Here is a 27,885-nt window from a genome sequence, read left to right as displayed (position 1 = left end):
TCAATGACAGAAGCTTACAGGAAGTGCCAGACATTTTTATAATATAAGCAAGCCCTCACCCTAAGCTGCTGCCCAAGGTAGAATAAAAAAAGTTATTTAACCTATAAAACTAGTATGTATTCCATAAACATCTATACATTTTAAATATATTTCATTCTAATGAAATAAAAATTAAAATAATCCTCACTTAAAATTTTTTGTAGAGCTAAAACTGTAGCTCAATGATAGAACACTAAATTTGGAAGCACAAGGCCTTGGGTTTAATCTCAGAAATGGGGAAGAAAGATGAGAATACTAATTCTATGTAGAAATAAAAAGCTTAACTTCCCAATTTTCTGATGATCAACTGAACCTTCATTTTCCTACCCCAAGGATAAAATAGTGATCTAAAGTGAACCAAAATAGATTAGTTTATATTAAAAGTGATTCATACATATTTTTATATGTTCATAGGGCAATCAATATAAAATCAATGTAAGAGGTTGGTTTATGCTCCAATATTTGGTTAATATTCTTAATACTCAAAGAATCCTAACTTTTAGTCATCTGAATACAGCACAATAGTAATAAAAATACTACAGTGCCTCCTATATTAAAAATCAAACCAATAAAACTGCATACATGATCATATCAATAAGAATTACATTCCATCTAATCTCTTATTATCTACCAATCAAATGGTGAAACCTTTACAATACTTAAATGAACAAACAAAATAGTAATTTATTCAAGTTTATTCAAGTTTATTCAAGTTTAAGGTCAAATTTCTCCTTTCAAAATATAAGGGAATACATGTACTATACAATAAAAGTTATTTTGCCAACTTCCTGAGGCCACAGATATCCAAACAGCATATAATATGACTCATCATGACATCATTGATGCACCTTCTTCACCAGTGGCATCTTGAGAAATTTGAAGGTCTTCAAGCATCTCAGCCAGACTAATTCGAGGTGCTCCTTCATCATCTGTGTCACTTTCCACAGGGATGGTTGAATCTAAGGAAGCAGACATTAATCAGTCCCATATACAAATATGGAAATACATAAACAACAACTACTACATCATCACTACTAAGCAATCATGTTGTAGTAGAAGCTCTCAGCTCTTATTTTACAGCAAGTTTTCAAATACTGAATAAATGAGCAAATTAAATGTACAAGACCTAGCAACTTAAAGGATCAGGTTCAGAAACAACTGCATCATATGTACATAGCAAACATTTAATAAATTATACTGCTCCTTATTATCTGTTAAGTAAAAGCCTAACTACAATAGTTTATAAGACAAATAAAAGTCACTTATAAAAACCCAAATACCCTCACTAATACTATCTACAACATGTTCAATACTCTTAAAACACCAACCTCTGTAAATGTTGACATTTTTTCTAATTGCCTCATCTTCTTCAAGATCTTCAAGAAAATCTTGATACTGCCTGTAAGAAAAAGAAACTTTGAGCACTGTACTAAGTGGTATACTATTCACAAAGGTCAAATATGAATGTTAATTAAGTAAGTAGCCTGGAAAACAAATTCCCTTGCAATATTACATATAACTGCTGAATATTAAGGTGATGTTAAATCTAAGACAATAAAAAATTACCTCCCACCTCTAGTCCACCCAACCAACCAAATTCTTATGGGCAAGCAAAATATGTAGCTGATTAGACTATAGTCGATTTGGAATGTTCTGCTTTGTGTTTTAACAGTATTTACTTGCGTGTGCATATGCGCATGCACTAGATGTGTGAGGGTATCCAGAGGCCTAAAGAAGACATTGGGTGGTCTGGAAGAAGAGACAGAGGTGACTATGAGCCACCCAATGTAGATGCTGAGAACTTAACTTCGATCCTCTAGAAGAACAGGAAGCACTCTTAGCTATGAGAGTCCAAGAAACAGCCCAGAGACCAACATTGTTGAGTCAGTTCTCTTCCTCAGTTTTTACGATGGTTCTAGGGGCTGGAATTCTGGTGACATGGCTTGTACAGCAAGACTTTTTAGTTCCTACACCATATCAGCAGGCTAAGACTACAGCTGACATAGTCAAGAATGTACTTCTAAACAGTTTAATATATTCTGTGTGTGTGTGCACACACGTGTATTACATTGTAATTCTGTTGCTTCCCAATAATGCAAACTCTTCCTTCAAAAAAAAACAATGTTTTTTTCTGGTTTTTTTTGTTTTTTGTTTTTTTTGTTTTTTTTTTTTACTAACATCAAGAATTGAGGACACAGGCTGGAGAGATGGCTCAGTGGTTATGAGCACTAGCTGTTCTTCCAGAAGACCCAGGTTCAATACCCAGCACCCACATAGCAGGTCACAACGGTAACTGTAGTCCTAGAAAATCAGACGCCTTCTTCTGGCCTCGATTGGCACTACATGCACATGGTGCACAGATATAAATTCAGACACTCATACACATAAAAATAAATAAAAATCTCAAAACAAAGACAAATTCAGGCCACACACAGACACATGTGCACACAATTACACCACCACACACACACAGAATTAAGGCCACATTTAAACCATTCAATAAACATTTTTTAAAAAACATTTTTGCTTGCTACCTGAAAATATCTAATGTGAATGAATTAGTTTTTTAGGCTTAAGACATATAAAAATCATCTATTTGTGAAATCCATAAGATAACTGTTCATTATACTTGAACTTTTTAACTAAATTATTTACATTAAAACTATAATTATAAAGACAATAACCCAAGAAATAATTACTGAGCCTGTATAAAATCATTATTTTTTTTTATGGATTCTCTTATGTAGATTCCATTTATAGTTTCTAAGAATCTGAAGTTAATTTTTAGTGCAAAGATCTATTGGGTAATATCAATTTCTTTACAGTATAAAACCAATGTCTAAGGCTTTCCCTTGCAACTACTTTTAAGGGTTCAGGAAAGCAGGACCTTTCATCATCTGTGTCCATGTCTTCTCTGTCTCTCGCAAGCTCTTTGAGTTTCCAGTTTCTACGGCGCTGGCGTTTGGTACGGTCATAGCTCTTCTTAATTATCACCTGAAAACAGAAGTACTTGCAGTTATGAAACACTCAACCACACAGTAGGGGGGGAAAAAAACTCAAACTTGGGCATGCCAGGAAATCAAAATGATGGCAGCGGTTATATTTCAGGAGAAAGGTGTAGAGGTTAAGAGGCAGTGTCACGAGGACTTTTAAAACGTTTACCATGTATGAGGATGCATTTGAGCATTATTTATCTAACTGTGAAATTTTCAAATGACTAAATGTTAAATTTTCAATACCCAAAATCTGCATTGTTTTCTCTTCAAATTTCAACTTTCAGCCACCATTCATACAGCCCATTTTGAAACATTACAGATAGACAACTTTGTTTTTTCACAGTAATAAGCACTTAGAAAATTTACAAGTCTTTTATAACATTTAATAATTATGTAGTAGTGAAAATATAACCTTTTTAAGAAAAGTAGTGATCTCCTCATTTTAATAAATACCAATTCTGAAACTGGAGAAAGAACTCGGTGGTTATGAACATCTGTTCTTGCAGAAGAGCTGAATTCCATTCCCAGCACCCACATGGTGGCTCACAACCATTTGTAACTACAGTTCCAGGAGAACAGACACCCTCTTCTGACCTCCATCAGCACTGCACACTGGTGCACACCAATACATGCAGGAAAGACATTCATACACATTAACTGAAACAAATCTAAAAAAGAATTACTCATTCTGATTCATACCCGATTTTTTTTCTATTTTATCAACTGAAGAACAACCCGATGAAACAGGAATCTCCTATTACCAGAACTTCATTTTTGCTCATAAAGAAAGTCATGACTATTCTAAAAGGATTAAGCAAGTAGGAATAGGATTATTACCCTTCATTTCATTCATTGCTGTTTATGAACTTTAAATTCACCGTATTACAAATCTATAGACTTTTTAAAGGTAAAACTCTTTTCCAAGAGTTGACACTATGAAGATTATTTTAAATTCTAATGTGTACTAATATTGAATAATGGTCTTAATTCTAAATGCCCTGTGAAGTAGAGAAACTATATAAAATAAGCTAACAAGACTGTGACTGAAAAAAAATTTGTAAGTTATCATTTCTAAGTACAAACGTATTTGCACTCTATCACCAGCATGAGTTTTGTTTGGCAGTACTGGGTGATGGAAGCTAGGGCCTTATGCTAGGCAAGCACTGCATTTTATAAGTCCTACTGTCCATCTTTTGGGTTTTTTGTTTTTTGTTTTGTTTTGTTTGTTTGTTTTTTTGAGACAGGGCCTCTTTTCACAAACTAGTCTTAAAGTCTAATCCAGGTAGGTCTTGAATTTGTGATCCTCTGGCCTATACCATCAGGTCTGGTAGTATCAAGTGTTTTACCAAGAAAACAAAAATTCGATTGGTGGATGGGGTGCTGAATAAATTCTAAGAATTAATACAGAAACAACAACAAAACTAATCTAAAGCCTTACCACATCTGGAACTCTGTCTGAGTTCATTTTGTTGACATGTTCATCATTTAAGTTACAGTTGGCCAAATCAAATCTGAAATATAAACAATGAGAAGTTTAAGGAGTATGTATCCTTTGAATATCATTTTACTCTCTCTATATATAGCATTATAAATACACATCTATCTTCCTAAGTGAAAGATTTTGTATGCCCCCCACTTTAAAAATTTTGAAGCTAAGAACTCATGCCTTCAAAAGCTCTAGAGGCAGAAGCAGTCAAATCTCTGTGAGTTCAAGGCCAAGCTGGTCTACAGAGGTAGTCCCAGGATAGCCAGGACCACACAGAGAATCCTTGTCTTGAAAAGTCAAAAAGATCCTCTTCCAGCCTCTGTGGATACCAGGCACACACAGGCACACAGAATGCGTACAGGCAAAACATACACATAGAGCTTAAATTTTTCATGACAGGATCACATTGCACTATAAGTCTTTTCACTGTCCACTGTGGCTCCTCTTTCCCATAGATTTGTTAAAGAAATAAGACAGACATAGCAGCCTTAACTTCACAATTCAACTGAATGAGTCTGCATAGATAATAAATACAGTAAGCAACAACCTTTTATTCTCTTGTAAATGGAATTCAAACTCTGTGAACAAAACACACTAGATGTCTACCTCAAATGCATAAGTGGCTGTTATTTACTTTTATGGACTCTGTTTGGCATACAGGTTGTGGTGGTTGTTTTTTTTTTTCTTCAACTTTATTATATGTTCATGTGTGTATGCCTGCATGCATTTATATACACTTATGTGTGTGTAAGTGCCTTCAGAAATGTTAGATCCCTTAGAACTGGAGCTATTGGAGGTTATGACCTGCCTAATATGAGGACTGGGAATGGAAGTTGGGTCCTCTGCAAGAATAGTACAGACTCTTAAACTCTGAGGCATCTCTTCAGGCATCTCTTCAGCCCTATTTCCAAAAAGTGAAGTATTTTCACAGCCATAAAAGCTACCCACTCCATCAAAAGCTGTAATTACTTATCTAACTACACAAATTCAGTGTTTAATAGTCAAAAATCTTTGAATAAATGACTCTGAGATGATGGCCCAAACTACAGGCTTCTATGCATTCCATGGGTTTATAGTCATCAATAATAAAAATAAGCTAAAAGGGTCTTTAAGACTCTTAAATCTTTTGGAATTAACAAATTTGGCATTTTAAATATTTATTGGTTCCTGAAGAAAACCTGCAATGCTATCTGGCAAGTTAAAATACAACAAAATAAAACAAACCCCAGCACAAGGTCTCCAGGATTTAAAAGATGTCCCAAGTGAGTCCGGCAAAAATACTGTTTATCTGTATTCATTTCAGATGTCTTCTGGATCCAGACTTCCCCAAGGGTGTGCTTAACAGAAAAGAAAGAAATTGTTTCGTGGAAAAATTAAATATAATGTTGACTCTTTTCTCATGTAATATGCATTTAAAACAGCGTTCAACTTTCCAGAATTCTAAAACAGTCAACACTAGCAAATTACCAAATCAGGAATGCAGAAAATTACTTCAAAGAAAATCATAAAAACAATCCAAAACTTGTATAAATCATTAACATTGCCCCTTGAAAAGTACACACACCATACACACATAGCATTTGCACAGGAAAATGTTTTCATAGAGACTGACTAACTAAGACTGAGCAAAAAAGTAACTAAAAAGGCAAAAGAATCCTAAAGTAAGAAAACAGTCTAAGCAAATGCTTGTAAGACCCAAGACTTAAAAAGAAAAAAAAAAAAACCAAGAGTTCAGAAAAACCTACGAATTTCACCAAAACACCAACACTGGAAACACAGGCACATGGCCCACTGGGCTGGAGAGAGAGCTCAGAGGATAAAGATTACTGCAACAAGCCTGATGATCTGAGTTTGATCCTCGGACGTTCACATGGACTCGTGCACATGCACAGCTCCCCTCTCCCCAAATAGAATTAAAAATACTCATCATCTTAAACACTCATAACAAATTTTAGTTTACCAAAATGTAGATGCCCTTTTAATTAAGAGAAAATACAATAAATGAAGTCAGATGGCATTATAAACAAACAGTAATAGAGATCGAGAAGGTAGCAAAGTCTACAAAATATGGGCACTTTCAGGTTAAGCAGCTGGTATCATAACAAGACAGGAAGGCATCACCACCGAAGATTTAAGAATTATAATATTCATATAATTTAACGTGTGCTCCCCACCTAGATATTAGTCTGAACCAACTTCAAAACTTCTGAGACTGAAAAAAAAAAAAAAGTATCTATTCATAGACCAAATGTAGTTCTCATAGTGATAATCTGAGTAACTCAAAAGGATCTCTACGATGTACAAATAAATATCTATGGATGATTTCATATTTAGTAATGATTTGAAATGAAAGTCAAGGGGGCTGGAGAGATGGCTCAGTGGTTAAGATCACTGACTGTACTTCCTGAGGTCCTGAGTTCAAATCCCAGCAACCACATGGTGGCTCACAACCATCTATAATGAGATCTGATGACCTCTTCTGGTGTGTCTGAAGATAGCTACAGTGTATTCATATATAATAAATAAATAAATCTTTAAAAAAAAAAAAGTCAAGAGATTGTCTACTTGGTTCCCTCTAACAAAATAAAGGGGAAACATGACTTTTTCTTAATTAAAAAAAAGAAAAAGGCCTTTTCCCAATACAAAAAGAAAAAAATTAACTTTAGTCCAGCAACCTTACCACAATGAGTCCATTATAATTTTATTTTATTTTTTGTGAGACAGAGTGTCAGTCTGGTATTAGACATGTAGACCAGGCTGGCCTCAAACTCAGAGCTCCAAATGCCTCTGCCTCCTGAGTATTGAGGTTTACGGGATGCACTACCACACCTGCTACCATGGCTCCATTTTAGAAAAATTATATTTCTTACTTGTATGTGTGTGTTTATGACAGGGGATATTGGCACATGCCATAGCACACAGCACACATCTGGAGGTCAGAGGAAAGCTTTCTAATGTGGATTCCAGGGATTCGATTCAGGTCATCAGATGTCACTTTTTCCTGCTGAGTGACCTCTTCTGGCCCCTCACTAACTTCATGGGTGTTTTACTGTAGCTGGTCTCCACATTTTATAATTACCAACAACTAAAAGCCAAAAATGTTTTTAAAAGAACTGAAATGATATTGTCACAAAGTGAGTAAAAGATGATAGACAGATGCTGCTTACCTTTTTTGATATCACTCCAGCCCCCGCACTCCGCTTCAGATCTCGGACTATGCTGCATTCTATCACAATAAACTCTTCAAGCTGTTTAGGATGGCATAAACTATTGAAAGGATGACTCCAGAAAGTGTTTCCATCAATATCTGCAACTAAAATAAGCAGAACACTCAGAATAAGATAACTGACAAATTTCCAAGTCATCTAATGTGTTAATCAGAAATATTTAGATAACAAGCAGGAAGTAACTGGACAAAAACTGAAGTCACTCTAAGTCACTACTGATTTCCATACATGAGCTCCAAACCTCCCATGGAACAAGGGAAATGTCAGGTGTCAAAAATATTTATATCTTGTTACTATAATCTGAATGCCCTGTGGCATTCAATCTGTTTTATGGTGATTTCATCTGCTGGCATCTTATGGCAGAAAGTTATTAGTCGCTCTAGGTTATAAGACACAAAGCCTACTTTTGTCTAACAGATAAGAATGCCCTTTTCAGCATTCTGCAGATAGTTACTATTACTGCAAATAGACCTTAGATGGTGATATAATCAGTGAGTTTCTGAAAAATAGCAAAATAACAGAAAATTGATAAGAAACAAGAAAAAGATGAAGCAAACCAATGCCAAAACTACCACTACCTAGTCTTCCTTTTTGAAAAAAGGATTTATATAAAGATATCCTAAAAATGACCCATACTAATGATAAAAAGTTAAAATTCTAATTTAAACTACATATCCCAATGAATCATAGCTCAAATGTCCCCAAATTTAAAATAGCTGTTTAAAAACTAAAACTTGCAGGCTAGGCATATAGTTAACAACAGAGTCCCTGCCTAACAGGCACAGGGCTCTGGGTTCAATGCTTGTGCACAGGCACACAAACATTTGGCAATAGACTTAGTGACAAAAAATGCATGAAGCTGAAGTTTTTCATTAAAATGAAAGGAGTAAAAGTATAAAATATCTAAAAGTTCACAAATTTGTTTCTTTAAAAGAGAAAAATATGCTTTATAATTCTAATATTTTTAAAGTACTAAACTTTACCTATTAGTCTTCCAAAATATTATTATCAAGAATGACATTTGCGACTGGACGCGCAGCTTATTTAGAAAAATGCATGCCTAGGAACCACCAGGCCTTGGGCTCAATTTCTAGTACTATGTAACTGAATATCATGGCATACCTCTGTGATCCCAGTACTGGGGAGATAGAGGGAAGAGGGTCAGAAACTGAAGGTCATCCTTGAATATATAGATAGTTCAAGGGCAGCTAGGCTACATGATACCCTGCCTCCACGGGGAAAAAAAAAAGAGGGTGGCCACTAAACAACATAAATGCCTTGAGCAATTACTGTTTACCATAGGGTCAAAATTGTTAAGACTTTGTTCCAAAGCTAAATTTAGTTCCAAACCTTACCTTGTAGGGTGTTTGGGTCTATGAGATGGATGGCACTAGTTACTCGAATACAAATACATATCTGGCTCATATTTCCAAGGCTCTGTGCCAGTTTTGGTGACAGACAGACAACATTATCCTAAGCAAAAAGAAATAACATCTAAAATAAGGATAATTCTAAATTAGCAACCTCTGATAAATACTCATTAATAAACCTGATAAAACCATTCTGTATGTATGTATGTATGTATGTATGTAGAATTACCAAGCCTCATGATTCAGCCTACAGGATGCTACTACCATGCTTGGCTCCACAACATTATATTTCATTCTTGGGCCAACAAATGACCTGTAGATTAAGAACTTTATGGTTTCTCTACACACTTTCACATCCTTAAGATGGGTCTATTTGTCTCACCTGAAATGTTTTTAAGAATCTTTTTTATAATCAGTCTTGCACATCCACATGTTTGTTAAATTCATTTCAATTTAATTGTAACATAAATACCTGTTTGTCATTCTGTATGTTAATATAGTATGTATTCTAATCAAAGTATAACATTAAGAATAGAGTGACTTTCTAAATCTCCTTGTGACTGATTTCTTTTAATCTTCACAAAACCAAATTTCAATGGAAAATATGTTTCTCTTAAAATAGCTAAATGAGTATGTAATTAAAGATCAAAGATTTAATGACTGAAAAAGTCACATCTACATGTACAATTTTCAATTAAAAAATACTACTTAATCCAACAAGGTTATTTGTATGTGTCTTAACTGTATTAAAAGATACAAGTGGCTGGGCACAGTGGTATACACCTCTAATCCCATACTTGGGAAGCAAAGTCAGAGAATCTCTGAGTTCCAATCCATCAAAGATTTAAGAATGAGACCTTAAAAACAGAAAATAAATTTAAAAAAAAAAAATGATCTTGGTCATAAAGCTGTATCTATGCACATTTAAGGCTTTTCCACTGAGGTGGACTATATATTAACACCTACTCCAACTTTTGGGGTTGAACTCAAAAGCTCCCAAAACAAACAAATATATAATCAGCTTTCCATACCCATGTGTTCCATACCCACTAATTCACCCAACTGTGGATCAACTTTTTTATTAAGCACTACATCTGTACTAAACAGGTAGAGTCCTTTTGTTTTCCTTAAAAATACAGATTAACTAATAACCATTTACATAGCATATATAATATATGCTATGCTATATATTAGGTTTAAGTATCCTATAAGTAACATATACTGCACAATTTTATGAGAAATCTGTACATCCCTGGAGTTTAGCATCTACAGGGACTCTTAATTACCTACACATGCCACAATACTATATCTCCTTTCATTGTACTTAATACTCAGGCCTAAATATGCTGTCATACCTAAATTTATTATCCAGGCTTTTATTGTTTTTAAATGAGGACTGACAAAAAGTGGAACTCAGATAACTACTTTGGCTAGAACACCTAGGTCATTTGTTATAATATTATCACCCACATCTATGCATACATCAGGTACATATACAAAATTCTTACCCACACATATTCCAAAGCGTGTGTGTGTGTGTGTGTGTGTGTGTGTGTGTGTGTGTGTGTTGGTAGACACCACGTAAGAAGTGCTACAGTGGGCAAGTGAGCTCCCTGGAAACACTTGCTAGGCTATAACAGTGCACTCTGGAAAGGTATGGCCCTAGAGACTTCATCCCAGGACTGCTTCTTGCTACTGATGTGATTCTCATGTTTATCACTGCCACACTCCTCATTTATTTGGCTTGGTGTGAGTGGACACTGGGAGATTCTCACTGCCTGTAGCCTGGAGTGATTACTTCCTGAGGAATAGCCCACTCTGTTGGGCAAGTACCCTGCAGATCAACATGGGGCTCAAAGTTCTTGAGATAATACTGTTTAGATGAATTAATGATTTTATAGAATTACTGATTTAAGTAATTTTAGGAAGTTAAGCTTAATATAAATAATCTTGGCAAGTTAGAATAGTTGATTGAAAGTTTATAAAGTCAGAATCAAGAACAAAATGTGCTCCTTCCTCACAGAATGGCAAGAGCTGTACGAGTTAGAGAAAGGAGTACAGTGAGTGTTCATGCACTACAAGTACGTAATTGTAGTAGCAAGAAAAAGAGGCTTGGGACAAGTTAATGATCAAAGAAAGCACTCACCCTAGTTAGGCCTGAGTTCCTTGGTCTTGTGATCTAGGGATCTGGTTTTAGGATCACACCATGAAACAGAAAGGTTATAAATAAAGAATAAGCAATCCTATTATGAGTTTAGGAACAAAGAACAGATGATTAGCCAGTCTAGCTGACCAAGAATGTCAAAAATAGGTGACTTGTTGCTTAGCAAATCTATAACAAAAGAATTACTGCCTTTGGGATTACAATGAGCTTATAGAAAAATAGAATTGTTTAGTTAGATGTAAATTTCACAAAAACAAAATACATACTCAACAATCCTGTTGTAATTTCCTCTCGTGTGACAATTTTAAATCTGATTTTTAAGAATGTTTTTGTGGTGATTGTTTTTAAAAATGTGTAACTTGTGGCTATAAGGTAATTTTCTTACATAGAAAAATTTTGTGTTAAGAAGTATGAAAGGGTTAAGAGAAAAACTAAAACGCTGGAACCTGCCTTTGCTTCAACCACTCTGTGTGTGTATAATTTCCCCTTTGTTAAAAAGATTCAAAATATGTGTTTATAACTATGAATTGGAATGCCCTTTATTTTGGTGTATTATGATGAAAAGATTGGGCTGGTGAGATGGGTCAGCCTTCATCAAGTGCTTGGGATGCTAACCTGACAACTTCAGTTGGATTCCTGGGACTCATGTAAGAGGAGGAGAGAACCAACTCCGTAATGTTCTCTGATACCAACATGCAAAGTTAAGCATGTCAGAGATCATTGAAAGAAGTTATTCTTAATGTTTAGCTACCCAATAGAAAACCAAGAGCAATAAATTACTTATTCTCTTATAAATAAGGATTAATTACATGAAAAGAAGTACCTTGCATATTGGAACAATTTCCACAGAAAAAGTACTCTTGTAATTGTATGTGTTACTATGGATATCCTGGGAGATCAATCTTTGTGATGCTTTGTATCTATTAAAAAAAATATATTATCAATAGCCAATCAAAGTTCAATGCCTTCAAACAGCTTCCTGGTGGTGCAGTTAGCTTTAATTGTCAACTTGATACAATCCAGAAAAGGACTGAGCTGGTCTATGAACATACCTGTAGAAAAACATCTTAAGTAAATTGATGGGAGAAGACCCAGCCCCAAACTGTTTAGAGAAACCTAGCTGAGCATAAACAAGCAAGCAGGTGAGCAGGCATGTAAACATTGATTAACCTCTGTCCTTGGATATGATGTGACTCACTGATTTGATTACTCCATGATGGTAGACTATAACAACTGTAAGCCTAACAAACTCTTCCTTCCTCTAAGCAGCTTTCTGTCAGGTTGTTTTTATCACAGCAACAGCCATGAAACTAGTACACAGGCCAAAGCTGAATTTTATCCATATTGGAAACCTTCTTCAAAATGACTATACTCTAAGCCACACTAATGCACCTCCTGGGTCTTTGTTCCTGATAATCTTATCTTTTAATATAAACTCAGCTTACGAATATTTCTCCCATCTTGAAGGCCTAGCTCGTCTACTCAGCAGTGCAGTGCCTATTACTATGAAGTTAGGTTTAGCTACCGAACATTCATCAGCATTCTTTGGCTGATACAAAATGGATAACTCAATGCTTCATGATTGTTTAAATATGCATACTAAAGTTTTAATTGTAACAATGTCTACTATCTAAGCCTGAAGAACAGATATGACCTTTATATCTCCTGTTCCCATATCCTTGAACTTACAAATTTAGGTTCACAACATACCTACAGGGAACTGTACCCTGAAGAAACTCCACCATCTTCTGAGCATGTTGTTTTGAAGAATAATAAAAATCCAGACCATCTAAAAAAAGATTTTAAAAAAGTTCTGCAAAACAAGGTTTTCTTCTACATGACCACATCACAAAATCACTTAAACCCATAAGCAAAACAAACTATTAGAAAATATTATAACCAAAATAGTTTAGGAATATCAATTAAGACTTGTTTGGCAAAAAAAGCAGATAAAATCAGGTAAAATAAACGTTAACAAATAAAAACAAGACTCATACTAATTTACAAGAACAAAATTCAAGGCCAAGAGAGAAAAGGAAAAGAATAGTTTATGTAATAAATAAACAATCTGCCAAGAAAATGACAAATATTCACCTAGTTGATATGCATGAAAAAAATTACATACTGAGACTGAAGGAAGTCTCAGTCACTGGACAGCAGTACCTATCCCAGTGCAGTGTCATTTAACACTATCAACAAATCAAGAGCCAAATATAAATCTACTGCTAAGTACTTATGAGATACCTAAATAAGAACTCCATTTATCCATAAAAGGTATAACAATATCAAGGAAAATAAACAAATGCACAAGACTTACATTTCTAGACACAAAATTAAGACAGTATGAGACTAGCATAAAAGTCTAAGTTCATGCAAACTTGAGATTGCAGAAATAGGCTACTATATTTAATCAACAGAACTTAACAATTATTGGCATTTTTTTAATAGAGAAAAAATAGTTCTTCAATCCCTGAAAAAAAAAGATGAATTTATGCACTTCACACCAATTCAAGAGTTAAGACCTATGAGTTAAAACTGTAAAGCACCTAAAAAATAGGATATTTTTGTACCCTTAGCTGCCTAGAAGAGGTTTAGACCAAATGAGTCACTTAAAACACTCTTCAACCTGCTGAGCTGCCTGCCTGCAGGCTGTCTGTACAGTATATTCCTGGTTCCCAGCTTTGTCAGCTATCACACATGCTGAGGCGAGCTTTGGTGATACAGCTAACCTTGAGTTATTTCTATTCCTGTAAGTAACCCCAATAAAATATAATGGTTTATCAAGTTGGACTTTGGAGGTGTACTTTTGGTCTGTAGTAGGATCCCTATCTGGGGTTAAGAGATGTATGGGGTTGCATCTCCCACACTCTCAGGAAAACTTTTTATCACCCAACAGCTAAACCTCATCAAATTTGAAACACATTGGAACTGAAGAGATTTCTAAGCAGTTTAAGAGCCTCTTGCAGAGGACCTGGGTTCAGTTCCTAGACCAACATAGCAGCTCACAATCCTTTATGACTCTAATTCCAGGAGCATCTAATGTCTTCTTCTGGCCTTTGTGGGCACTGCACACACAGTACATTTACATACATGCAGGCAAGACATTCATACATATAGAAAATACATTTTAAAAAAAAACAAGAAATAAATGTTTGCAATACAAAGTAACAACATTTAGAAAAGGAGGAGATAGTCTAGGAGAAAACAACACCAATCATACAAGCAATACATTTATATGTAGAATATGCTTCATGTCATTAGTCCTTAGTGCAATGGAAAAGCCACAGAAGATTCCACTACAGACTTCCCTCTACAATATCTATAAACAAGGATAGTAAGTAACTAAAGTACAGAATCTGTAACCTTTCAACACTTCTGTCAGCAATGTAAAGACTACAGCCATTTGAAAATATACTATGGCAGTTTCTCAAACATAATCATCAACATAAATTTCCCATATAACTCAGCACCTCTGCCTTTAAGTATAGCCTCAAAGATAGAGGTCAAAAGATGCCTGAAGATGACAGATGTTACCTAAATTCCACAATGTGACATATGGACCAACAAACAAAATTAAATACATAAATAATTGTAGTGAAAGATTATTCAACAAGAGAACTATCTGAAAGAGATCTTAAAGGGAAATGAAATGACTTATGCCTGGGAGATGCCTAATGAAATAGCCTAAAGGATTCTTCAAAAGCATGGTTAATAAAACATTGAAGAAAAAAAAAGGTGAACTTTGTAACTTTCTCCAGTTAATTGATAACAAAACTGGACAGATTACATAAACACATTTATTGTACACCTCAGCATTTATCAATCAGAAACCTCAACAACTGCTTACACACAGAAGTCCCAGGACTAAGAAGAATGAAGCAGAAGCACTGAGAGTGCAAGATAGCCCTGGGCTGCAGAAACCCTGTTTTTCAACACAAACAGGTCTACATGTTTTTATATGTTTGAGAGGGTATGGAGTGTAGTGCTAGTGAGCCTTTGTTTTGTTGTTTTTCTGAGATAAAGAGTATAAAGTTGGAGGGCAGTATCTGGGAAGAGTTGGGAGAGGGGGAGAATATGAATAAAATATATTGCACAAAAATTATTTTAAAAATTTAAAAAACAAGAGAAAAGGAAATGAAGCTTCAACAAATTCTATATATTTGTAGCTGGAAGGTAACCAACATCCTAAAAACACATGCAAAACTAGGCAAAGTAGATGACAACAGATGACTCACATTAGAAACAAAAAGATTAAGATGCATAAGAAAACTATTATCCCTCATTACTAATCAAGAGGTAGAGATTAAAACAATCTGCCATTATCTTGTCCAAAATTTAAAAAAGACAATACAGTTCTTAACCACTACCAGCAGGTGTCTGGACAAATAAAACCTTACCAGTGCTGGGAAAGTGCAGTAGCGCTTTGTAGGACATCAAAATTTATATTTGCATTCTCTTGTGCAGTAATTCCAATTCCTTCAATCAATTCCTAAGAATTCAATCACTTCCCAAGAAAAACTACTACACATATACAAAGATGAACATATGAATAATTATTCAGTGCTATTCTTAATAAAAACTAACTATAAATCCATTAGTAAAGATCTCAATTTATATATCCAATGTCTAAGGACTATCAGACAGCAATTAAAAATAATTAAATGAACTATATGCATTGTTGGTAAATGTTTTCCAAATGTGTTAAAAGGAAATCAAAGTCATGGAACACTACAAGAGAACAACTACTTAGAACTTTCAAGGTGTATTTTGTTTTAAGGAAATACATTATCTTTAGATGGCAGGTAGATAAAGATAAAGTGGGGGGGGCTCTTTATTTACACATGCTTTGAATTTTTAAATTCCTAAATACATCCTTTATTTCTATTAATGTGCACACGTGCGCGCACACGTGTGTGTGTGTGTGCGCGCGCGTGTGTGTGTGTGTGTGTGTGTGTGTGTGAGTGTTTATGCAAAGAAAGCATTAGACTCCCTGGAGCTAGAATTACAGGTAGATTTTGAACCACTGAAAACGGGTGCTTGGAGTCAAACTCACTCCAGTCCTCTAAAAACAACCAGCTCTTACCTGCTGAGTCATCTCACCAGCTCCAATTATTATTTCTGTTTGAGTTACAAATATATAAGCTAAAGAGAATACTCGTTTAAGTCAAAAATTAGTAAAATTTAGTAAAGAAAACAGACTTTGGTTGAAAGAAGGGTTGTTATACCTGCAGCTCTGGGGTTTGACAGTAATTTAAAAAATGTATCCTGTCTTTTGACAACAAAGCATTCTGTGGGAATAATTTCTCCCATGGTCCTTAGCTAGAATACAAATGTGTTCCCTGCCTTGTACCTCCTTTTTTCTTTTAAAAAAACACTCTCGTGTTGCCAAGACAGGCTTGTATAGAGGATGACCTTTAAACACTTGCTACTCCTGCCTCCAACTCCCAAGAGCCAAGACTACAGGCATGCAACACCACACCCAGCTTTGAGTTTCTATATCAACAAACTTTTGCCTAGGGATTAGACAATAAATAAACTAATACGCAAGATATCACTAAACTGTTTCATGATGGAGACAACACTATGCCTACCAGTAATACACTCAACCTAGAGGCATACATAGATTAAGTTTCTCACATAACTGTTTTCTCATTTAAGGGATTTGGTCATTTTCTTACAGACAGTCACCACCAGTAAATCTGTATTTTTAAAAGTGACTTAGAAAAACAACTCATCTAACAATAACAAACAGTATCCAAAACCTATTGTTAGCAGGAGTTTTGCATTTGCTTCAGGATACTTATATTTTAAATTATTAATTTCAGAACTATGGATGACATCTCCATCAAATATAGATATAAGTATGCTGCAGCTACAGTGACTGCTATTGGCCTACAGTGTCACTTGGAGGCAGAGTCATGAAAAGCCCACATGCCAAGTCCTACCACCATCAAAGAAAACACACCAAACAAAAGACAGTAAACTGACATTTATATCTACGAGATTTTTCAAGTTTTAAAATTCTATTCAGACATTTCATTATTTATTCATCCCTCCTTATTTACTGACTTCACACTGAATTCTATTTATCACAAATAACTCTCTGTAGGTAAGATACAAAGAAACAATACTTATAATTAGAGCAATTTTCCCCACACAAAACAAGGTTTTCATGAATTTCTTATAGCATTTTACAACACATTAATGGAGTCACTTGGCTTATTCTTTAAGTGGCAAGACAGCAACACAGAGAGCAAGAATTAATATTAATATATCATTATATTCTAAGCACAAAGAATGACGTCTATCATAAACTAAATGCTTAATAAGTGAAGTGGGACAGAAGAACATCAGGGAGAAGGGCGGGAGGGATGTGGGAAAGACACGGGACAGTTCTAGATATGCACTATCCAGAATAGCCACTAACGTAAGTGAGTTTAGCATCTGCTAACAGAAGAAAATTCAATCCCTGAGTTAGAGTAGCTAGCTATACTTCAAATATTAGCCACGTGTGGACAGTCACTACCACTGGACAGTGCAGACAGAAAATTAACACTGCTTTCTTCTTATACACACATTTGTATGAATATTTTTAAAGAATTTTTGTAACCATTTCAGCTTCTGAGAAAGATAATTTTGAATTGAAAGAAAATTTTGATAGTTTCAAATTCTTTTAAATTTGAACTCACCATGAATCTCCTTGATACGCAGTGTATTCTGATGCATTCCATATTTCAGAATCAACTGTTCCAGATAGTAGAAAGTTTTCTTGTGCAGAGTCTAAATATCCATACATTATAGCATCAAAAAATTACATGCCAAAAAAAAACATTTACAAATATAGCATCATCTACAGATACAGAGGATTGATTTTTAAACAAAATATCCTTTAAAAATTAACTAAAACATAAAATAGTAATATATTTCCAAAGTTGAATGTTCTGCTTATACATAAAGGACTTAGGGAACTGAGAAGACTTTATTCACTATTGGAAACGGACAGTGATAAAACTCAAGATTCAGGATTCGCTCATCATCTGTTTTCAGTACCTTCTGCCTAACTTGGATCACAGCCTTCCAGAAATCCTTAGCTTCTACTCTATGGCAGTCTCCACACATTTGGGACTGAACAACATAATCCACCACAAACACTTGCTGCAGGATAGCACCATTCATCACCTGGAAAAGAAAGCAGTTGCACTCCTTCACTCCTGGTTGTTCAATAGTGAATAGTTAAACTAAAAATAAATTCTAATTTTAAAAAAATTAGTTATTTAAAATGTTTTCTATGAATGCATTAAGAATATCAATAAGTCAAAATTAAAACTATAAAACTAAGTTATACTACGTATTTGGGGTGGAGGGAAGGGTACAACCAAGGATTCAGTATGGGACCTCATGCATGTTGATCAAGCTCTCTACCCCTTAGCCATGTCCTCCAGTGGCTACATTGTTTAAAGAAAGGAACATGGGGAATTCCTAAGATTAAATTATCTTTTTAAGTTTACCTCTGAAAAAGTGGTTGTGAACATATTCTTTTAATAATGTAGAAAGTGGGAATATGGTTTGATTGTACAGTGTTTGATTGTTCCTCATGCTTGAAGCCTTGGGTTTGATTCTCGCCACCACACAAAGCCAGGCATGCTGGCACACATCTATAATTCCAATACTTGGGAAGTAAAAGCAGGATGATCAAAAGTTCAAAATCACTCAACTATTTACTGAGTTTAAGAACTAGATCTAAAAACAATTTTTAAGTTGTATACACATGTATATGATATACATATGTATATATGTATGCCTATGTGACACACAAAGAATTCACTTTTAGAAGAACATATGGGTGATAAAAACTACCAAGGGTTAAACATGGTGGTGCACATCATGTTTTATGCCAGCACTCAGAAAAGTAAAAGACAGGAGGATCTGCGTTCCAAACCAGCCTAGTCTACTAATCCTAGGCCACCAAAGAACGCCTGGTGAGAATCTATCTTAAATAAAAACAAAACCTTTAAAGAGACTACTGAATACACTAATTCTGACCAATTTTAGTTACTAGTCACCTAACCATGTCAGATGACCAAAAGATAACAAAAGACTAAGACTTAGACTGTATTCTTCCTTTTAATCCATTTAATCCATAAAATAATTTAACACTAGCCCCTCATTCTCACTACTTGCACTTTAATCATGTTTAGAAAGTGAACAGCTTACCTCTTTCTGAATTGTCAATTTAACTTTAAGTCTCTTGGAATGGGGCTCAGTCCAAACAAAGCCTGCATCAACAAGCCGAACCTTTAGTAATAGGGGGAAAAAAGGAAATCTAAATCCCCGCCTGAGAGGTGGAAAGATGATTGAATACCTCATTAATAAACAGACTCAAATCAGAGAGGCTTAGGCCAGCAGTTAATGGGAATAGATGCAGAGACCCACAGCCAAACATTAAGCAGAGAACAAGCCAAAACTGGAGCTCTACTGGATCCCTCCCATGCAGCTCAGGGAACTCCTTGGAAAAAGGAGTGGGGAGATTGTAGGAGCCAGAGGTATAGAAGACACCAGGAGAACATGGCCCGTGGATCAACTAAGCAGGCTCACAGGGGCTCACAGACTGAAGCAGCAATTATGGAGCCTGCATGGGTCTGTACTAGGTCCTCTACATATATCTTATGGTTGTTAGCTTGGTGTTTCTCTGGGACTTCTAACAGTGGGAGTATGAAGTGCCTCCGACTTTTCGTCTGTTCTTGGGACCCTTTTCATCTTACTGGGTTACCGTGCCCAGCCTTGATGGAGATATGTGCCTAGTATTACTGTATTTTGTTATTCTAGTCCATATTCAGCTGACATCCATGGGAAGCCTGATCTGTTCTGAAAGGAAATGGAGGAGGAGTGGATCTGGGGAAAAGTGGAGGTGACTGGGGAATTGGGAGGAATGGAAGGAGGAAAAATTTCTGTCATGATGTATTGTATAAAAGAATTTTAAAAAAGGAAAAAAAACAGACTCATAAGATCTTTGAAGGGACCTTTGATGTGATTAACATCATTACAATCTATCATTATAAAAAAGAAAAAAGGTTTATCACTAAAACCATGACAACAATAGCAGCAAATGAAAGGCAACCCAATGACTATACTAGTGAATCGAGCAAGAATTAAAAGTAGCTTTCACAGAGGAAGAAAAAATTATTTAAAGAAAAAAAAAGTACTGTTCTTCAAACAGAAATTTACTTTTTCATAAGAAAATAAACTGATGTCTTCATTACCCAAAAGCAACCACACAAGCATAAGCTTCTATTCAAGTTAACATCTTTCTACATTAGTATGTGGCCTCTTTATTTTTTCCTTTAAAGAATGGACATTTAGGGGAGAGATGGCTCAGTGGTTACAAACACCAGCTGTTCTTTTCAAAGGACCTGGGTTCAATTTCTAATACCCACATGGCAGCTCACATCTGTCTGTAACTCTAGTTCCAGGGGATCTGACACTTTCACACAGACATACATGCAGCCAAAACACCAATGACCATAAAAAAATTACAGAATGAGTTTCAGGGCTACACAGAGAAACCCTGTCTGTGGGTAGGGGAATGGACACTCTTTTAGGAAATGTTCACGTACTATGTAACTATAATACAGGTAGATCAGGAGCTAAAACTGAACATAATGCAGTAAGGCTAGAATGAGAGCTCTAAAACAAAGAGACAGAGAGAACAAGTATGGAGGCTTTGTAATAATCAAAGTAGGAACCTGAACTAAGAGGAACCAGAAATAAGCAAAGTAAAAGCTACTTAAAAGATAATTTTATAGAATTTAATTTAATACTTATATATTAGAAAGAAGAAGAGAACATACACTAGTACAATACCCAAGTATGACACTTAAACAGCTAGGTATTAAAATTTTTTTGACACAAACAACAGATTTAATGGAGAAAGATCCCCTCCTGGCATCTATGACTTACATAAGTAGACAGATGATACTGGTCTGGAGGTACACAGAAAAATTTGTTAAATAACAGACTGAAAAGTGTGAATAGGCAGATTATAATTGTATCAAATACTGTCTAGTAAGAACAAGACTAGCCAAGGCAGATAGATGCAGTACTCAAGAATAAAGCCCATCTAATATGACCGAGTGAGCTATAGCAAATCCCAGTAGTCAAGAGATTAAGCCAGAATAATAAGCAGTTCCTAACCACCTCCTCTCTCCTACCCTCAGTGTCATTTCGTGTCTATCCCCCCCCCCCCCAGTTAGTATCTGCAGGAGTTAGGTAGAAATACAGAGCACTAAATAAGTCTGCCTACTCTTCCTAAAGCCTCGAACCTCCATCTGCAGAAACGTGAGACCTTGACATACACTTCAGCATTCCTTAACATGCTCAGCATACTTGTTCTTAGAGAAGCAATTGCCAACGTTATTGAGTCCTTTGTCCTTTATCGTAATTCCAGATACCTCAGTCTCCCTCTCATTTCCTACAATCCAAATTCCAAATGGTTCTTTAGTCTCGTCTGTACCCATTTAACATTTTGAAATCCTAACATCCTTTTACTATGCTCTCTATTTACAAAAATAATAATAATAAAATTTTAAAAATTAAGAAAAAAAAATCAATAGAGCATCCTTTTCCCTTTCTAGTCATCCTGACTGTACTGCTTCACTCCAGACAATTAAAAAGTCCAAGGGCAAGATGAATCAATAACTTGAAAGATTTCAGAACTTAAAAATAATACTACTAAGGCTAGAGAGAAGTCTCAGTGGGTAAGAGCACTTGCTGTTCTTCTAGAGAACCCGAGTTTGACTCCCAGCACTCACAAATCAGATTACAACCATCTGTAACTCCAGTTCCAGGGGACCCAACACTTTCTTCTGACTTCTAAAGGCACTGAACACACATAATATACAGACATATATGCAGGCAAAGCATCCACAGAAATAAAATTTTAAAATTTCAACGAATTTTTCTAATAAAATAAAAATACTACTGCTTCACAAAGATCAATATTAAAAAGTAAGAGAGAGTGTATGTGTGTATGTTTGTGTATTAAAATACTATATGGGACTAGCAAAACGGTTCGGTGGTAGAGTACTGACAATTTATGGCAAAGATCCTCGGTTCAATTTCTAGCCCCAAAGCAAAAGGAAAAGAACACAAGAGAAAAAAACAAACAACAGCCACCATAATAAAGCAAAACCCACAGCAAAGGATTTTCTGAAAATGAGTGTTCCTATGAAAAAGTACACCAATTTTAACTATTGACCTACCTTACTCAGAGGAGCTTTAATTTTTTTCAAACACAAAGCAAGAAGTTCCCTGGATTCTAAAGCACACTGTACCCATGATGCTGGTGGCTGAAAATATCTGAAAGAAGATAACATTCTAAAGTTTGCCACTTTTCAGGAAAAAAAAAAAAAACAGCAATTTCCATTAACAGACAGAAATGATACTGATTATTAAACAGGAGTAATACTCAAAGCTATTCTACTTTTTTTTTAAAGATTTATTATATACAATATTCTGCTTGCGAGTGTGGGTGTGTATGTGTGTGTGTGTGTGTGTGTGTCTATGTCTGTGTCTGTGTCTGTGTGTGTCTGTGTCTGTGTGTCAGAAGAGGGTACCAGATCTCATTATAGATGGTTGTGAGCCACCATGTGGTTTCTGGGAACTGAACTCAGAACCTCTGGCAGAGCAGTCAGTGCTCTCAACCTCTGAGGCATCTCTCTAGCCCCCTCAAAGCTACTCTAAAGCTTCAACCCAAAGAGATTAAAAACCCACGAAACCAGTGTCTTTAGTTCAAAACTAATATTCTAATATTTGGAGAAAGCCAATCTGAGATATCTGCTATATATTTTGTCATTTCAATTAGTAAAAACTGAAGTTAAGAGACCACTGAAGACGGCTCAGGACTGACAACCTGAGTTCACACAGTGAAAAGAGAACCAACCTCTATAAATAATCCTGACTGTCACATGCATAGTGTGACAAAGTGCACAAACATACAAAATAAATATATAAGTGTTAAAAATAATAAAATATTCCAGTAAGGAGGGCTGGAGAGATGGCTCAGTAGTTAGGAGGACTCACTGTTGGGCAGCTCGCAAATACCTGTAACTCTAGCTCTAAGGGGATTCAATGCCCCTGGCCTTCAGAGACACCAAACGTGCACACAGCTACTCATAATTTAAAAAGACATTTTTTAAAAACAGTAAAAATGGCAGTATTTCCAAAATTTCTTTGAAGATATACTGATCAACAGGTAAGAATTATCTCAAATGACACCAAAATTATTTATTTTATACTTCTAAAATGTTTGAGAAACATTTTTTCACACAAAAACAGAAAAACTAGTATACACAGAACTGCATATCAAAAGTTCAGTCATCAAGTTTCGTTTCAATTTTTAAGCTGAAAAACACAAGTTTTCAAAATAAGCCTCAGTAAGTCAGGCATGGTGGTGCACACTTTTAATTCCAGCACTTGGGAAGCAGAGACAAACAAACTCTGAGTTCCAGGCCAGCCTAGTCTACAGAGCAAGGTCCAGAATAGTCAGGGCTACAGAGAAATTTTGTCTTGAAAAAAAAAAATACAAAATTTTACTCATTAAAGTAAAATACAAGCCGAGCGGTGGTGGCGCATGCCTTTAGTCCCAGCACTTGGGAGGCAGAGGCAGGCAGTTTTCTGAGTTCGAAGCCAGCCTGGTCTACAGAGTGAGTTCCAGGACAGCCAGGACTATACAGAGAAACCCTGTCTCAAAAAAATAAAAAATAAATAAATAAATAAATAAATAAATAAATAAAGTAAAATACAAATCCTTTCTGTAAATTAAGAATTTTTTAACTCAATCTTTCAAGGTCTAGTACTCAGTCCTTAATAATGTTTGTTAAATACTTTCACATGAGTTATGTAAATGCTTTCTTGCCATGGTTACTAAATGGTTAAACACTTTGATTATCCTTTTTCAAGGTTCAATAAAAACCATTTATTTATAAGTATTTTCAAAAGGTATTTCAAATACTACATATAATCTAATAACCCTTCATTCTCATGAGAAAATTGAGAGTCAATGAAACTATATCTAAGCATGACAGAAAACCAGCTGATAGGAAATTCTAATAAAAACTAGGAGTCCTGATTCTTTGCTTAGTACTTTTAAAACTCCACTACGTATTTAATAATAAATATTTATAGCAGACCAAAAGCCTCATGCATACCAGGTTCACACCCTGTAAACTCCCTAAAATAGTACACTAAATTCATAGGTTTAAGTATGTGCACAGAGATTTGGGGAAATACATTTTGAATTCTTACAGAGGTCCACAGACAACCTCCACATACACAAAGCAAGTGCTAAATCTATTTAGGAAGTCACAGGCATATAACTTATATACACTGGCAAGGTTTATGTCTCTCACTAGACATATTGATAGATGTAAATGGCTTGTGCCAACAACTAAAGGAACAAAACTGAAGAAGGAATGAAATATCAGCTCTCAGAAGGCATCTTTTACTGTCAGATTCACTATCTGTACACTTTTACTTTTAAACAAATACTTTTACTATCCTTACCAGATTAGTAGGACAGTAGAAAGCACAGTATAAAATTGCAAATTATTAAATCCTTGGTAACATCAACTAGGTAAAAATTAAATCTCAACAGCACATGCTTCATTCTGTGTACTTCAGTGTAATCTCAGCATACCACAGTGGCTCTCTGTATGAAGACCAATTTAAGGAAGCTAAACAAGTAATGTACAGTACCTTTGACATTGTTTGCAGAAAGAAATGGAGACTTGCTTTGGAACACCTTGGCTGATGTCAACTTTACTTCGTAAACAGGCCACACAAATATTGGCAGGATTTGGACTAATTGGGACACCACACTCACAGCACAAGCTTAAGAAAATAAAGAATATATTAGACTTTATAAATTCACTAGTCAAAAAAACCAAAAACCAAAAAACAAGAACAACCCTTACCAAACCAAAGCCTTCAAGATTCTACTGTTTAAAGGAATGGGGAACTCAATGGGCCAAAGGGCTTCCAGCTCTTGTAGCAAACAGGGACTAGTTTCCAGCACACAGAGGCAGCTCACAATCATCCTTACATAACTACAGTTCCAAGAAAGTCTATCCCTCTTCTGATCTCCATGGCCTTCTGCATGCACTTGGTACACACACACTCAAGCAGATACACATAAAATAAGTTTGTTTGTTTGTTTGTTTGTTTGTTTGTTTTTAAAAGACAAGGTGAGTGTGGTGGGAAATCTCTTTCATCTTAATAATCAGGAAGCAGGGCACATAGATCTGTGAGTCCCAAGCCAGCCAGAGCTTCATAATGACAGCCTGTCTCAAAGAGGGGAAAAAAGGCAGAACAAAGACAATCTTAAAGACAGAGTGAAGAACAACCCTGGAACAGCGGCAAAAATCAAAAGGCTACAATTCTGAAAATGCTTATACCTTCACGGCACGGTGCAACTTTGCAATGCAAATGAACTTCATACAATGATAGAAATGTTCTAGTCCCTTGTCATCTCTTCTTTAAAATTGGAAAACTAAGAAAAAAAGAAATTAACAATGCAGATAGCCTAACATCAAGACTCAAAACTAACTTGCACTCCATTTCAACAATCTGTAAGACAGCCAGCGTGATGGTGCAGATCTTTGCCCAGCACTTGGCGGGCAGAGGCAGGCAGGTCTCTGTGAGTTCCTAGAAATCGGGACTTAACATGGTAAAGACTGTCCCAAAAGCAAAACTAACAACCAAAAGAAACAAGATATATAAGATCAGTTTCTCTTCAGTCTTAAGACACATCTGACTAGGCTAGTTGGAGCTCTCTTTGTTCTGAGCAATAGCTCTACCATGTGTAGGTCCCCTTTACAATGAACAGTAAAGGAAAATGTACGGATAACATGAAAACAGAAAGGAGACTATTAAGGAAAGGAAAGGGACTCATGGAAGGGTAGGGGAAACAGAGAAGCATAGTGGCAGGGTAAATACAAACACTGTACAATGTTAAATACACGGACTCTCATATATACATGAAAACATGAAACCCAGTATTTTTTCAAGGATTTATTTATTATATTTATATGAGTACACTGTAGCTGTCTTCAGACACAACAGAAGAAGGCGTCAGATCCCATTACAGATGGTTGTGAGCCACCATGTGTTTGCTGGGAATTGAACTCAGAACCTCTGGAAGAGCCGCAGTCAGTGCTCTTTACTGCTGAGCCGTCTCTCCAAGCCCCCAAATCTAGTATGTTAAAAACTAGTTTTAAAAGGAAGAACAGACTAAATACAGGAAAAGACGTGCACCTATGCCTACCGATGCTCTAAACGACGGGAGGATACCTCTAGCATACTGGAAGCAAAAAAAAAAAAAAAGTTTAAAGCAGGCTTGACATAATCTCAGCAGTGGAGAGACTAAGGCTGAAGGAACAGGCCCTCAAGGTCAGCCGAGGTTACAGAGTGAATTCCAGTACAGAGTGAATTCCAGGCCAACTGGGGCTATGTAACAGGACTCCATCGAAAGGAGATTTCAACAAAACGACACAAAGTCTGTGAACCTCTGTCACTATGGCTCACGGTCGCCCAAAGAAAACTCTAATCATCTTCCAGTGGCAGTCACTAGCTGCATGTGAGCACTGAGCACCGTGTGGCTGGTATGACAGGAGCCGAGGGACAAACTCCCACGTCCACTTGGGAATGACAGTGACCAGTGACGACACACTGCCGTGCCTCTCTAGAAGGACGTCTAGTAAGAACTGTTCTCAAAGCACGTATTTTCCACATCGAACTTAAAACCAACTAGACTTCCTATGGGATCAAGACCTAACAGTTTTCCCCATCAAGAAATGGACCTCTCCTACCATTAAAAGTTTTCTCACTGTGTTTTACCACCTGGAAACATTAAGGGATGAAGGAGGGCTCGCAACTCACATGTGTCCCGGGCTGCGGTCAATGGATTCTGTCATGTACTCCATGGTTCCGGACCTATTAAGGGGAGGGAAGGACCAGTGAGACTTAGATCAGGCAGAGTCTCCAGAGCCTCGGGGACAGGCGTCCGACACACAAGCCCCGGGGCCGGGAGACGCCGCCCCGCACGGCCCTTCCGCCTTCTCAGCGCCCCGGTCCCGCATGCGGCCGGCCTCTGGCCCGCACCCACGCTCCAGCGGCCACGCGGGCCGCTTGCGGCCGGGGTACTGGGTCCGGCCTGTTCCCTCCTCTGGCCGCAGCTGTCGCTGGAGCCGCAGCTCCCCGAGAACCTACCAGCACTTCCGTAGGACAGGCCAAATCACACGAACAGCCGGCAACCCACCGGCCGGGACGCACTATCAGTTACCTCAGCCGCCCCACGCCACTAGGAAGATATCGCGATAGGAAAACCGGAAATCTCACGTACTGAAGGGTACAGGCATGGGGGCGGTGGGCGGAGTCAAAAATCCACGTGTGGCAAAGGGCGGGCCCTGTGGAGGGACTGGGATGTGGGAGGCGGGGCGAGCTGAGCAGGCTCGTCACAGCGATTACTTACAGCAGCTAGGTCTCTGTAATCAGTCCACCGGTTCCATACGCCCTTTTAAAATCCTCGGCTCAGCTCTATAAGAGAAGG

The 27,885-nt window shown here is 36.5% G+C and overlaps 1 protein-coding gene across 1 annotated transcript; it reads right to left on the bottom strand.

The window, feature by feature from the left end:
* Positions 1-718: 718 nt before the first annotated feature.
* On the bottom strand, positions 719-27,645 carry Nmd3 (NMD3 ribosome export adaptor). Its single transcript, XM_028763619.1, has 16 exons — positions 27,546-27,645; positions 27,216-27,269; positions 25,035-25,169; positions 22,541-22,637; positions 19,497-19,577; positions 18,333-18,461; positions 17,972-18,062; positions 12,993-13,071; positions 12,106-12,202; positions 9,104-9,221; positions 7,689-7,834; positions 5,746-5,858; positions 4,474-4,546; positions 2,927-3,033; positions 1,368-1,438; positions 719-998 (listed from the first exon to the last, which is right to left on the bottom strand). Exons 2-16 carry the CDS (start codon positions 27,257-27,259, stop codon positions 868-870), a joined length of 1,512 nt encoding a protein of 503 aa, XP_028619452.1. The 5' UTR covers positions 27,260-27,269; positions 27,546-27,645; the 3' UTR covers positions 719-867.
* Between the last annotated feature and the right edge of the window lie 240 nt (positions 27,646-27,885).

The sequence above is a fragment of the Grammomys surdaster genome, unplaced genomic scaffold, assembly GCF_004785775.1.
Source record: "Grammomys surdaster isolate TR1022 unplaced genomic scaffold, NIH_TR_1.0 139, whole genome shotgun sequence".
NCBI lineage: Eukaryota > Metazoa > Chordata > Mammalia > Rodentia > Muridae > Grammomys > Grammomys surdaster.
Note: the sequence above shows the minus strand (reverse complement) of the source record. Positions and strands in the feature narration are given on the sequence as shown.